General features: G+C 36.2%; 1 protein-coding gene and 1 long non-coding RNA gene across 3 annotated transcripts in view; one reads left to right on the forward strand and one right to left on the reverse strand.

Moving 5' to 3' along the window:
* LOC129801858 (uncharacterized) overlaps window positions 1–15,224 on the forward strand; it is a 53,424-nt gene that overhangs the window by 2,440 nt on the left and 35,760 nt on the right. For both annotated transcript variants that reach the window (XR_008751737.1, XR_008751738.1), the window contains exon 2: window positions 10,487–10,559. This is a non-coding gene — a long non-coding RNA (uncharacterized LOC129801858). The remainder of the gene's footprint in view (window positions 1–10,486; window positions 10,560–15,224) is intronic.
* Window positions 4,523–15,224, reverse strand: part of LOC129801827 (mucin-2) — a 29,946-nt gene continuing 19,244 nt past the window's right edge. Inside the window, exons 2-6 of the mRNA XM_055847180.1 lie at window positions 6,366–9,879; window positions 6,124–6,309; window positions 5,878–6,063; window positions 5,733–5,815; window positions 4,523–5,661 (exon numbers count right to left, since the gene is read on the reverse strand). Of these exons, the coding sequence (XP_055703155.1) occupies window positions 4,764–5,661; window positions 5,733–5,815; window positions 5,878–6,063; window positions 6,124–6,309; window positions 6,366–9,863 (4,851 nt within the window). The 5' untranslated portion in view covers window positions 9,864–9,879 and the 3' untranslated portion in view covers window positions 4,523–4,763. The remainder of the gene's footprint in view (window positions 5,662–5,732; window positions 5,816–5,877; window positions 6,064–6,123; window positions 6,310–6,365; window positions 9,880–15,224) is intronic.

Genomic DNA, 15,224 nt, shown 5'->3' on the forward strand with positions numbered 1-15,224 from the left:
TTCTAATATTTGTACTGTACGTAGGGTAAGTGTGCTAAATTCCGGCCAGCTTGCAGTTTCGGCCACCTTTTTTCTTCCTCGAATTTCCATGAACTTTTAGATTTTACATACTCCAGTGATTATACAATGCAAAAGAATAACAAAAAATGTAGCTTCGACAAACGAGATGACGTGAAAAAGATATTGGAAGAATTCCCGAAAGACAAGGAACTATGAGAATGAAGGTGGCCGAAATAGGGCACCAAAGCTATGTCTACATTTTTATTCATTTTAAAATGTGTTAAGAATGATTTTAGAGTAAATAAAGACGGTAAACTCTTTACAAGGTTCCAAGCAACACTCTTTCAGAAGAAAGAATAAAAAAATCAATTTGTATTTAAAATATAACATTTCAAACTTGAGACTATGACGCTTGCATGCAACTATGCCGAAATTTGGCACACTTACCCTAATCGTTAAGTAGATGGTTTGGTTGTAGGCCCTCTATGGCAAGTTCTCTTTTTAGATGGAGCTATTTGAAGCCCAGCGCCTTTAATCTTAAAATCTAGTATATTTATCCCTACACAGGGATAAATAACTTCCAAAAGGGGAACAGTCCCCACTTTTAAGTTATTTCACGTAATGGTTGCAAATGTATATCGTCAGTTAAATCAGCATTTGTCGTAACTTCATTTTTGCAATTTTGGGATATATACATATTTAGAATCGGTGTAATTTTGTTTATTAAACTCACTAGAGAAAAAGAAATATTTATAGGCCCATTAAAAATAATTTTAAACAAAAATTATCGTAAGTGCCCTTAATTAATAAAAATTTATCAGAATTTGTCGTAACTTCCATTTTTGGGGAAGTTACGACAAATTTTCATACAAAATTTGCTCTAATCAGCATTTGCCGTAACTTTTTTAGCTCACTTGCGTGGCTCGTAATTTGCAGCAAAAATTTAATATTTCTCATTAAAACGTTCACAAACTCTTCCATATATCCAAAGACAGTGCGAATAATGCAACATTAAATCATTTTAATTCGATATTTGTGAGAAAAAGTGAGGAAAAATCCCTGTCCATCTGTCATTATTTCAAAACAAAACAAGCGATGCGGCGCACAAAATTTATTAAATAAAATTTATGAAATAAAAGCTTTTAGTGACAAGGACCACAGTTTAATTGACTAATTTAGTGAAATAAAGGCACTCATTATCACTAGAGTAATTAAAATTGATATAATGTGTTTTTGAAAATTGTCGTAACTTCCAAGATCTTCATACATTAGAAGATACGGCTTTATAAACGATGCAAGTTACGATAAAATATTACTGTGTTTCTTCTAACATATATCTCAATATCTCAGCTTTTAAATCATTTTATAAAGATTTTCTCAAGTTAACTTACAGTTTATTAGTGCCACTTTTATTATTTTGACTCAAAAGTATCGCATTCGGGGCTCATTTTTAAGGAAAATAAAGCTGAACTGAAAATTTCGTCTCCTGAAAAGTTGTCAAAAGGAAGTTACGTCTTGGCTTCAACTCTATAAGCTACATGCCAGAGGATGGTTGTAGGCGTTGGTTGTAAGAATCAAGGATATTTTTTTTGTAAATCTCCGGCTATTTGTTATGTAGGGGAGACCGGGGTACAATTAGCCAGGGGTAGAAGTATACAGTGGACTTTTCTCGTTTCCCTTAAAATGTACATTGAGCAAAGTATTTTTTAATGAAACCAGGAACACATCCCCATATTCCCAGAAATATTTATAAGTCTGATCCTGTTATCCTACAATTTAGAAGCTTTTTTATAAAATGGGAATAAAATTGTAGTTTTGATATTACAGTTTTGGGCCCAGCATTTGGTTTTCTAAGTTGTTAGTCAAAATCTCATACAGTAGAGTCTCTCAAATCTGAATCTCTCAAATTCGAACGCCGTTTGGATTCAAAATGTCAATTGTGAGGTTATGTTAGAAAGTTCGTATTCTGGGTGAATGAAAATCATATTTATGTGCTTCTTCCTGAATGTTTACATACATTATGGTCGTGTAAAATGAAAAGGAAGTATGTTACCATTAAGACTTGCGAGACAGTACGGGAATTTGATTCAAAGTACAATTTAATTTCACACAAATTTCGTTAGTTTTAAAAAAATCGTTCGAATTTGGGAGGTGAGAAATGTCAAAAATACCCCCCGAGCGTTCGAATTTAAGAGACTCTGTAGTTTTACTTTGTTTCTGGTTTAATAAAGTTAATTAAGAGATATTTTTCACTTGGATAATAATTATCTACTTTTTTATATAAAATGATAAATACTGAAACAGCCCTCAAGGCAGATGTAGCCACTTTTCCGTGGCAGCCGTGGCAGGATAAAACTATTGATGATTTTTCACTAATACATGGATAATTGTTAGATGAAAAAGTACTATTGATATTCCAAGCAATATTGGCATTTGGATGAACAATTTGTGAAATAGATTTTTTCAAGACGTTTTCATCAATTTTGCCGCAATTACAAAAATGTCATAAAAAGTCGTCTAAAGCCTTTTTATTTAGGTTTAAGTGACATATTTAGCATCAGTGGGCTTCAGTGCATCAAACGAAACAATATTTGATATCTCCAGTTTAAAATTTCGTCTGGAAAACTGATGGCAATTAGTACCCCAAAAATGGCTATATCTTCCCAGGCCGGGGCAAGTTTAGCCAATGTGTCATACTTTTTTCATTATCCTCTCTAGAAAAAGTCAAGGATTTTAGAGCTTTGAACTACACTGTTTTCTTATAGCCAATATCCTAATGTTACGAGACATAAAAGTATTAGACAAACCTTATAATTTTTTCACAAATCATGCGCGAGAAAAAGTCTCAGTTGCTGGCTAAAAGTACCCCGGTCTCCCCTAATAAATATTTATGCTCAAGTAAAAAAGGTGACTAATTTTCAAATCACCGCATCGATTAATGATTTTTATTATTATTTTTATATCTCCAAATTTTTTTAAGCAAAATCCTCTTGCCACTAGAAAATACAATAACTATACTTAATTTTTCATAAGAACGAAAATTTTCATTAATCGCTATTATCAGAAAAATTGTTTAAATTTTTGGACCATTTTGTTCGTATCGTCCATAGAAACAAAAAGTACAGTAAATCAGTCTGTTGGGTTTTCTAAGGATGCCACGCCAATAGATCAGGCTGATCCTCATGAATATTTTACCTATAAAATTTGTCAGCAAAGTATTGAGTAAAAGAAATGTATGCAGAGAATTTATGTTCGATGATTCTAAGCCATCATTGTATGACAGTCTGGTATAAATATTTACTACGAAATTTTATAAGTATGCTAATATTCTCGAGGATCAGCCCTTCGCATTAATGCTATAAATTAATTTATATCAAATTTTGCGGGCCAAGTCTACCTTTTTATCAACAAATAGATCAAATTTTGAATATAAAATGATTCAAACACACAAATTACACATTTGGACTCTCACCAGCGACAATTAATGTGAATCATATTAAAATTTTAATGTGCAAGTGTGATAACACAGTTACACTGTGCAACAATTTTGAACTTTTTTTTGTCCCTGTGTTCTCATGCTATTTTTTCTATTGCTAGGGTCAAATGATTTACGAAAATACTTATCATTTCGATTTTATTTGGATTTTGCGCCTGGTATTTAGGAAAATCCGTTTTTGCCGTTTTTTGATACTTGGGATTCTGCTGAACCGATTTATTTCTCACTATGGAATAATTTGGTCTTCTTTACATGCCTGATAAATCCTCTGAACAGATGAAGTTCGTACAACTGACACCAGAGGCGCAGTAGTCTCAAATATGTCAGAAAACATGGGAAAATCGAACTTTTTAGCAACTTTGATCAAAAATATCTCGAAAACTAGGACTGTCCCTAACAATTTGTTTTGTGGGTTTGATAGAGAATTTAATCAGCTACATTTTCGTCCATGTACAACTTTTCTCTCAGATTGTTTTTTAACCTCGATATTGAGGTTCAAACGAAAAACGAGCACTCAGCCAACTGACCGATTGGAGCACTCGGCTGACCGATTGGAATCGACTCAAGCTTGTCAGGAACTCCAAGACCTTTCCAAGGAGCTCAAAAATGATGACATTCGATTAAAAAATATCCTCTCTGGAGCCTTTTATACCTTTAACCTTAAAAACTGTTATTACACAGAAAAAATATTTCTTAAAATAGTTTTTTTTCACAAACATTGTTCGTAACACCCCTATAACCCTTATATAAATAACTCGAAATCGAAGGATTATTATATACTGCTCTCTCTCTGTGTGAAGGGCAAGTAGTAAAGGCCACCCATTATATATTAAGCTCTTTTAGTTTAGTAGGCGACAGATGAGAAAATATAAACATTTTTTGAAAGTCTTATTTTCTTCTAAAATTCTCTATTTTTTATGTTTTTTTAATATTATTATACTTTACCTGTGTTGTAATTGTGACATACTTTTTACTGCTTTTAATTTTGTACATAATAAACAGCTTGAGATGCAAAAATAATAATTATTATATAATTAAAAATAATTAATTTATTCTTAACAATACCTAAAAATTACATAGAAAAAAATATACAGATTAAGGTATTGGAGTAGCTGTTGAGATGTTTACAAAATGTAAAAAGTGTTTTTGTGAGTTTTTGTTTTATCTATTGTGAAAAGTCCCCGAAGACGCTCCGGGCAAGCTTGAGAAAGTATGGTTACTCCTTAAATGCTAAATCCCCTCAATTAAACCTAAAATCTATGGTTTTTTACGTTTTAACGGACTTTACACACCGTCCGCGGAAGCATATTTCTGTTTGGTGACTAATTTCTGTAGATGTTGATGTAGCTATTACGAGATTTCCCATCACTGGATCCCGTGAAAAGGGTGAGTATTCGGTAACAGAGCTCCTTGGTGGGGCTTGTGTTGTTGTTGTTGTTGTTGTCTTCCCAAGGCCGTTAAATATAGTTCTGTCTTCATATTTCATAGTACGGCCTTCTTCTTCCTCATCATCAGGCATCATGAACAGATCTACTAATTTCTTCCTAACTTCATCAAACATTGAGCTTGGTCGCGTAGTCTTCTCTATCTCAATGGGTTCTACTTTAGCCGTGTAGGTTTCTTCAGTATCCATATCTGTGTAATCCATGACTGGAGATGTTTCTCTAATAATTTCTTCGGGAATTCTAGTTTCTGTTACAGCATCAGTCACAGTGTCTGTGGCAATATCAGTACTTTCTTCGGGAGCTCCTGTTCCCAAGTCAATGTCACCAGGGGAAGTAACTTCGTCCATAGCAGAATCTTTCTTTTTGGAGTGACTCTCATAAGCACCTTTAGTTTGCTCAATTGGCACTTTCTGTCCATTTGGAAGAATGTTAAAGACCTGCCGACCAATGTTGATGGACTCTGCAGTTTCAAAAGCATCTGAAACTGGTCTGACTCTTACTCTACGCCATACTCCCTTTCGTTTCCCTTTCGTAGGGCGCTCTCCAGCTTGAGTGGTTGTCGATGAAGAAGCTTCAGAAACACTGTCACTTTCAGGTCGCTTGGGCAGTACTTCATTACGATCTTCAAGACCTTCATGTTTTGTAGCTAGATCATTGTCTACTTCAGTAACGACTTCTTCTAGTAAACTAGCTAAAGTAGTCTCTCGATTCCTATCATCTCTGGAAAAAATATCAGAAAGTTTATAACTTTGTTTGCCAATAAATTTTTAAATTTTAAATTTTCAATTAACCTTGATTTACTGTTGGTCTCATTTTCACTGAAATTGATCATGTTTGGCGTCCTAGCAGGTGTCACTTTAAACTCATAGGTTTCCTAAATGATAAGAAAGTTCACCATATTTAAAATTTTTTAGTAAGATTTGTAGAGAGTCTTACTTCTTCGGGTTCAGCACCAGCTGTGACAATTTCTGGTTCATTTTCAGGATCATAGTCATCGTGGAGAGCCTTTCCATCCTCTCTGAGGTCAATTGGTTGGAAAGAGTTCTGTGAAAGTTTTGTTGACCACTGAGTTTCCTGCGTCTGCAGTCCAAACCTTGACTTTTGTCTAGGTCTAAATTGACTCTGAAAATTGCGGTGAAATTTGAGCATAATAGAAACATGGTTCAGAAAATTATAACTCACCCTACTACTGGTCTTATAACGATTCCTAGGCTCCTCTGTTGCAGCAACCTCGGTAGCATAGTCATCTTCGTACTGGACTGTAGTTGTTGTAGTCGTTGGTCTTCTCAGTCGTGCTCTCAGCTTAAGATTAGCTGGTCTGTGAGTTGTAGTCTCAGATCTTCCTTCGGACCTGAATCTACTTCTCGCCTAAAGTAAAAATTTCATTGAAACAGGAATACAATGAATATTTTTTATTGTTTTACCGTGTATCTCTCCTCATTTGCATCTGTGGTAGGTGTCCTAGCACTAGTTGTTGTATATATTGGTCTAGTAGGTCGCTTAACGAATGACGGTCTTCTGATTCTCTGAGACTCATGACGAGACACTACGGTTGTTGGAGCTGATGTTGTGGTTGTAGTTGGTAGTTCGGTGCTTGATAGGTAAACTGGGAATTTGTGATCCCTAGGCTTTCCGTTGATTACAACAACTCTTTCAGGTTCTTCTTGCCGTGAATATTCATCTCGAGCACTTGGAGCATATTCCTGAGGAACTTGCATAGCTTTTACATTAAGTCCAGGGAACAATTCAGTTCTTTCTTCTTCTTGTTGTAGTACAGCTTCAGCCGTTGTTGATACGATCGTAGGTGGAAGTTCATTTATAGGACCAGGAGCGTGATTTGCTGGTAAGATGTATTCTTGTTGCTCCTCTCGGGATGAAGTGACTTGATTTTCTTCTGTAGGACTTCTGATATCATAGTACTGATTTTCTCGAGAAGCATTTTCTCTAATTTGATCTCTAGGTTCTGGTTCAGTTGGCTTAACTACTTCAGTAGTTGTTGTATGAATAGGTTTAATTACAGGATAGTTTTGTTTCAGTACATCTCTTTGATACTCTAAATTTTGTTCTTCTTTAACTTTCTGAGAATAAGTCTTGGGCTTAGATCTCACAGGTACAGATTGCTCATCTGCTGGTAAATTGAAACGAACCCTATTTGGATTTCTTACGATAGTTGATGTACGATAAGTGTTCGTTGACGTATTTGGGGGTCTTGTTGGACGTGTTCTAGTCCTTTGCACTGGTCTTCGTGTCACTACTTCTGAAGTTTGTGTTGCTGTTGTAGTTCTTGGGGCTGGAGGCCGTCTTCCACGATGCACTGGTCTTCTTGTCGTTGTTGTATAAGGTTCTTCGGTGACTTGGTCATTATCCATCAGAGAATTTACTAAACCCGGAAGATTACCGTTAATCTGTGGGAGTTCAGAATAGCTCTGCTGATATAGGTTTTGTGTAGTTGAAGGTTGAGTTGTAGTTGTCACAGGTTCTTCAGTTGTACTATAAAAGTATTCTTCAGCTTGATGTCGTCCTCCAATTTCTAACGCTGGAGGTACTGTGCTTTCGGTAGGGAAGACATGTTGATACACAGTTCTCTCAGTTGGAATGAAGTATTCTTCAACTGTTGGACGTCGTGTTGTAGATTGTTGTGGTGTTTGAGTAGGAGTTGACTTATAAACAGTTCTTTCGGGGAGAGGCTGAACACGGTAATTGACTGGCTGTTCATCTTCTGGTACTGGAGTTGTGCCCAAAACAGTCGGCACAAACCTGAAGGTGTGAATTGGTTTTCTATGTGACTGAGGTGCTTGGAAGTCACTTTCAACTGGAATGGGAGACTTTGGTCTATAGTAAGTTACAGTTGTGGGTGTTGGTGGTTGTGGGGATGGTGTTGTTGTTGTTGTTGTTGTTGATGAGGGGAAATAGTTTAAGAGGGACGGCCTCTTAGGAACATCATAAGCATTGTAGCTCTCCTTAACTGATTCAAAGGGACCAGTTGCTGCAAAGCTAGTTTTAGAAGGCGAACGATTTCCACTGGAAAAGGTTTGGTAGTCTTGAGGACCTGGAGATAGAATGTAATGTCCTTGTCTGGTTGAAGTTTGGGATTGAGATGGTTGACCCTTGATGGGTCCTAGGTCTTCAGGGGCTTGAGTTGTAGCAGGTTCTTTGGGTTGAGCACGGAAGTCAAAGCTGAAGTTAGGCGTGACTTGTGGATTAATTTTCTGTTCGTAGCGGATATCAACTGGTCCGGTAAAATCGCTCTGTGAGGAGGATGCTTTGGTTTTATCCAGACTGAAGTATTCTTCATTGACAACATGAGGATTTGAGTTTTGAGCAAAGGTCACTTTGAGTTTGCTCTGTTGAGTTCGGGGCCGATGTGCAGCGTTATCGAATGTGCTGAACTGGAAAGTGCCCGGTTGCGAAGCTGGGAACGTCTGCTGGATCCTCTGAGGTTGATCAGGTGACGTGAAGTACTGCCTAGGTGTGTGTGTTGTAAATGTTGGCTGAGCCGTAGATTGGGCTACGGGAGCATTTTGGCTGGAATAGTTCTCCGTTATAGGCATGTTAATGTATTTGTTAGTCTGTGGATCGTATTTCTGTGGTAGAGGTGTGCCGAAGAAAGGTTTCTTGGTGGATGGTGTGCTTATATCGGGTTGTGGTGTGGTTGGACTGTTAACTACAACGCTACCAACGTGAGGTGCTGGTAGTGGTATTTTGGCGAAACCATTTGGTGTGCGATAGCTTAGTGGGGCTACGAAGAATGGTAGGTTCTCCACTTTGCGTTCAAACCGATTTTGTTCAATTGTGGACAAATAAGGGAGGTCATATTTGAAGTAGTTATCGGGTGCCTTGAGTCCCGATGGTCCAATGAAGATTTTTGGTGCATTCTTCATGGGTGAATCGAGGACATCGATCGTCTTAGCGTGCTTAAGGGTTTTGAGGACATCGTCAACAGAGCTAGGGTTTTCACCCGGTTCATGACGCATAAACATAGCGAGGGGTGGTTGGTGGGGTTTCAGTTTTCCTTTACCCTTGGACTGAGCGGGTGGGGTGCTTGTGGTTGTGCTGGTGCTTGTTGACGTCGCCGGGGACGCTGTGTAGAAGTTATTTATATGGGCCGGATTTACTGGGGGTGGTAAGATATTGTACCGGTGGTGTGTGATGAAACTTGGCGGCTGCTGCTTTTGCTGATAGAAAGTATCCAGAGGTACATAAAGGAGTTGGATCTCATCATCTGTTTGATGTTTGGGAGGTTTGGCAATATTGGGATGTTGGAAGTGGGTCGCTGTCTGTCTGTGCTTCTCTCCTTGTGAAAATTGCTCATTGACAAATTGAGGAGGGACATGGGATATTAAGGGCTTAGTTTGTTGACTCGTTGAAGGCGGTGGTGGTGGTGGAGGAGGTGGTCCGGGTGGAAAATTGAAAGGATTGTAAGGATAAGAAGCTTGTCTAGGAGGTGGTGGATGATGGAAATGAAAACTTTGTCCTGGTTGCAGAACAAATCTCTGTCCAGCTAGGGTCTCAGTGGGCAAGAAGGGAATCTGTGGTTGTGGCTGATGCGTTAAATCGTTCGAGGAGTAGTTTGGAGGCCCAGAAAGGAATTGATTTGGTTGTTGAGGTGCTGAAGGAGCAGATGGAGCAGACGGAATGGCTGATGACTGAAGTTGCTGCTCAGGTTGTGAAGCTGCAAAATTAAGTACTCGCCCTGCCCTTTCTTTGGCCTCCTCTTGGACGGGTTGGCACGTTGGGCAATTCTGAGAAATAGGTACCCAGTCGCTTCCTGCACTTGGTTGTGAGGGGGATATAAAGCCGGGATTTTGGATCTGTCGCGACCATCGGGGCTTGTCTTCCTTTGATGTCGAACTGTGGCACAAAGTAAGCGTGGCCAGTAGAAGGACACTAAGCAGTGTTCCTTCTGCTAGTTGTCTCGCCATGATGTGGCAGGTTTTACTGAAAAAAAATAAGAATAATTAATAATAATAATAATTTCTAATATTATTAGAAGAAAAATCATACAACAAAGAAATTTTGTTGAGGACTTTAGAATTTGAGGGTACGTTTGGTCTAATAGTGCTTATAGTAGCCTTTAGTAAATAAAATAGGTTTTACTATAATTCTGACTCCTTATAGCTTCCAATCTGACTGAAAGATTTTAATACTTTAGGAAGCAACTTAAAATGTACGTAAAATTATTACCATCAGCAATAAATTTATTAATAAATACTTAAAAGAGACAAATTTATGGTATTTATTTATTACTTTCTTTATGTCATCAAACTGTTAAACGATTATATAATATTCATATGTTTTTATAATATTGTATATTACTGCTTTAAATCCACAGAGAGAGCAGTATATAATAATATCTCGTTTTTAATTACTATATGAATAGTTTTATTTGACTGCCCTGACACATGCACTTCATCAAAGTATTAAGGTGAAATTTGCCACTGTTTTTGTAAATTGACCCTGTGCCATTCGTCTATTCGTTTATTTGCTAAACAAATCTATTAACATCTTTAACATCTTATAATGAGTTTCTTCTCTTATTTTCCAGCTGTGAAATATCTACACTTGTGGTTGATGGATCTCACCAAATGATATTCATCCGACAAAATGATAATGAGCAGGTATGTTTCATCCAATCATCAGTAATATGTAGTATTTTAGTATTTGAAAACCTATTGACAAATTGACCCTGTAATTTAAGTCATTTGTTTAGGTGATGTGTGATGGATAATTAAGTTTTCAATGATTTTTGAAGAAGCGAAATGTCTTCAGCACGCTCCATAACTCCTCACGTGCTGAGAATCAATTTATTATTCAACCATAACACTTTTAGTCTGTAAAAACCTGAAAAAAAATTGCACAAAGTTGTGAATCAGTGGGAACATCATATGAGTGAGATTTTTGGTTGTAGGAAGTTAGGGGTTCTATGGAATGATTTCGTGGAATTCATGCCATATCAATTTATTTAAATTAGCTCGCGAAATTTATTCTCTAACAATCTCCATGGTTCTTTCACATCAAAATCATCTCACGTCTCACAGGTGTTTGTTACAAACTTTGTATTATTATTATGTGGCATTTGGTGGAGAATGGGTGAAAAAAAGTACTTGAAAGAAAAGAAGTCTTTGAATGCGGGAAAAGTGCTCTCATTGAGGTGAGAAGTGTACGATGAAAAGAAAGAGAAAAAAATCTCCAGCTGAAATTTTACCTTGATCTCGAGCACGCATTCCACATCCGTGTCTTAGGTGCTTCGAAATTCAATGGGATTTCATGAGATATAGAGAGATGTAAGAGACACCAAGAGATGGAAATAAATTACTAGTACTTTTAGTTCAATGGTCAACTTCTTTGCAATATGCACTTGAGATACTTTCACCGCACTTTTTCATCATTGTGCGCGCACCCAGCACTTTGAACCTTTTCCCTTTCTATCCTATTGCCTCTATATCCTCCTTTAGCATTTTCTTGGTCTCATAATCCCATCTTAAGATGAAAACTTAATACAATAAATTTAGAGATTGATCCGGCGCGTCGACTGTTAATTTGAGACTCTCCCAAATTGCCTGATGCAATAGTCATAAAACATATTTATTTGAAAGATGCTCAAAAAATTAGATAAAATATGGGTCATAAAATAAGATGACGTAAAAAATTCGAGGAAGTGTTAAATAATAGTCTTGAAGGTGCGGGGTAATGTTTGAGCTTCTTCAGTCTGTTTTTGTAGCTTCACAAAAAAACAGAAGTTTAATATTTCACAATATAATGAATCCAAAAAAAGTGGTCATATTTCACAAAATCAACCAAAAGAAAAGAGAAATTATTTCACCCATTTAGCCCAAATTAGTATTTTCCGAATACATTTTAGGTTGGTTTCATAATGACAATTTGCGTACCAATTTTGGTGAAGTAATTGGGATGAAAAAAAAGTAATTGTTTATATTAACTACTGTTTTGAGACACTTTAAATTAATGGAAACATACAGTCCGTACCATTACCATAAGATCATTTTGCAGAACTCAAAATTTTTGTCGTTTTCGTTTTATTTAATTTTTTTCTCCAAAATACTTTGAATTGAATTGTTTTACACCTGATTATTGTATTTTTTGACATTGCAACGGCTCTCCCATTTTTCCATTAAAGAAATTCTGATTTTTATGGTTTTCCGGTGTATCATTACTTTAAGGTCACTTCTCAATAGTCACATTTTCTTCTATATATATTTTTTATTTTAATCTTGGCGTGGTCACCTGACCTCTTGAACTCCTGACTTCAATCCAATTGAAAATATATGGGAGATTCATGATTGCCATATTTACGCTGATATTCACCAATACACTTACGTTTTGGAGTTAAAATCTGAAATTTTGGATGCCTGGAGCAAGCCTGAAGATAAGTTCATCGAAAATTTAATCGAATCGGCGCATAAAATGTTCTATTTAATTCAATTCAATTCAATTTATTTAGAAAAAATAGGACAGTATGCCCTCTATACAAAAGTTAGCCCTAAACATTATGATTGTGATGTTGGACTTGAGGAATGAGTGGAAGCCACATGATTCAAGATAAGCCCCCTCTTTCGCTCCCTATGAAGGGAATTCCAGAGGATGACACCTTGCACAAAGAAAGAATTGGGAAATTTGCGACTCCCTGAACTGGGCACACGGAGGCACGAAGACCTAGCAGAGGATCCAGGAACTACGAGCTCCGCGAGGTACCGGGGCTTACCGGTGCAAAGAAGTCGGGAAATAAAGTCCACCATACGAACTTCAAGATAGGAGATCAGTGGTAGACCGAGAATGGAGTGGGAGTCTATTTAAGTGGGAGAATTATTAGAAGATGGAAAAACACACAGAGAAATGCATAATTTTAGGTGTTCATTTTCAAAAAATCGTTTTTCATCGTATTTTCATCGTAGGTTTTTTGATTATGTTCACAAGAGTTATAGACAATGAAATTATGCATCATTTGAGCCTTATGTGACTACCACCGGATAATTAGAACCGGAGATATAAATTTTTGAATTTTAGAAAACAGCAAAAAACTAAAAATGCATATTTAAAAAAATCTAGATGTGACCCGGGCACACGGACTTCAGATTTGAGACCCTTAAATGACCCTCTAATAAGTTTTGGCACTCTCGTCAAAGACACCCACAAAAACCTAAATTTTGTCGCACAGTGTTATTATTAATCGTATCGGGATATATTTATTACAATTCAATCATGTTGTCGTCTATCCCGTGTTAGGAGAAACTGCTGATTGTAGATCGCCCGGGAACGCCTTCCCGAACAAATGTGGATGCTTCTTCAATGATCCCAAAGTGTTTTGGGCAGAGGCAGTGCATTTTATTACGTTTTACCATAGTGAAAATGTTTTTTTTTCTGAAATTCGATTGCTTGCACCAGGCGGGACTCGAACTCACACCTTTGCGAGTCGAGTCAGAGATCTCATCCGCCCAAGATCCAACGGTCTTGCCTATTGTGCCACTAATGTGAGATCCCCAACAGAGCAATGAAATCAAAGGATGATTCTTCTTAATTTGATTAACCTTAATCCTAACTGTAAGTTTTATTAACTCAATTAATCCAATATTAACTTTAATTTTATTCCACTTTATCATTTTTTTTAAACGACTTTAAAACCCAATTTTTAATTTAGGGGTAAACTGCCCCACCCTCCCCTATGTTGTATATTTTGCGAGAATAAATAATATAAATAATAAATACATTTTATGTGCAATTGTTACATAATCACACCTATTTAGTCTTGGGCATGATGTGTATTCTAAACATTTGCTGCTATTTAGCATTATATGATTTTATATAGTAGAATATGCATAAAATAATATTACATTTCACATAGGTAATTTGTAAATTTTTGTATATAATTGATTTTTATGTTAGTGTGTTTCGTCTTTTGTATTACCAATCTTTTATATGTATATTGACAAAGTGACGATTTTGTTGTCAAACAATTGTTTGTTTGTTGATTTTTATTAATTTCTACAGCTCCTTGTGCTCAAAATGTCAGCCATATGAAGCTTTTCTTGGCCCCAAAATTTGATCTTGTCTTTCATGCCCTGATTCCATAAGATTTTCACTCTTATTCGAGAATATCCCAACTCTCAAGTTAGCGTCAGCTTCAGCGACTTCAACCATTGCGTACTCATACTCTGAATAATTATTAAATGATTTCTATCTCGACACGAAAGTTAGACCGAGAAGATCGTTGCTCGTTGGTGTTTTTGTATTACAACAATCTCGATCACCTCCCTTGCCAGATGATATTTTTTGGTGAGCATTATTACTGCCTTTTTCCATGAGAGATTTTCGCGTGAGTTGAGTCACTTTTGTTCCAGAATGGAAAAATTCGCGGCAAATGTGTATATGGTTTCTTCACATTAGGAAAATACATAATTTTTCATCCTATAAATTCATATATACACACATCAAATTGCACAAAAATCCATTCAATGTGGGTGGAATCTCTCTTTCGCTCATCATGTGGATTTTTCTTTTATGTTTATTTCCATCAGGCAACAATACTCTTAAATGAATGCACAATGCAAAGTGTGTAGTTTGTTTTCATTAAAACGTCTTTTGAGACGCTATTTCATAGCTTCTTGATGGAGAATAATGTGGTCAAGTGACACCAATTCAATTGCATCTCTTTTCAATGAAGATTTTTCATAAATCAATGCTATTTTTGCGTGGGAAATTACTATATTGCTCAAATAATTTCATTTGAAGGTATATTGAAGGTGTTATTTCATTAAAATAGTTTTTCTTTTAAAGAAGAATTCATTTTGTGTATTATTCAATTCATTTTCGATATGGAAGTACCTATGTAATAAAAAAAAAGAAGTAATATGGAGAAAAAGTAGATGAGAAGAAAATAAATTGAAGTCTTTGGGTCATTTTAGATAGCCTTCAGAGCATGACTGGCATTAATTTTCTTCATAAGTAGAAGAAAACGCCATTGGGAAAGATGGTGAAGTATGATTAAAATAATTGGAAATTCATTGAACTCTAGCTTCTTGTGCGCAAATTAACACAATTCACTTAGAACTAAGCCCTACGGCACTTCGCGCCTCGTTAGGCTATAGTGAGATTTGGAGGGATTTTTACAAGGGAAGTGTGAGTTATTATAAGGATAATCCAGGATTAAAAGTACCTTGTTCTCAAAAAATAGAAATCATAGTATCTCCTTCCTTATGTCTATATATTTATATTTTGCTACAATTATTACTGATTACAAAATTATTAGTAAATTCAAAATTATATTT

This window comes from Phlebotomus papatasi, chromosome 2, assembly GCF_024763615.1.
Source record: "Phlebotomus papatasi isolate M1 chromosome 2, Ppap_2.1, whole genome shotgun sequence".
NCBI classification, from domain to species: domain Eukaryota; kingdom Metazoa; phylum Arthropoda; class Insecta; order Diptera; family Psychodidae; genus Phlebotomus; species Phlebotomus papatasi.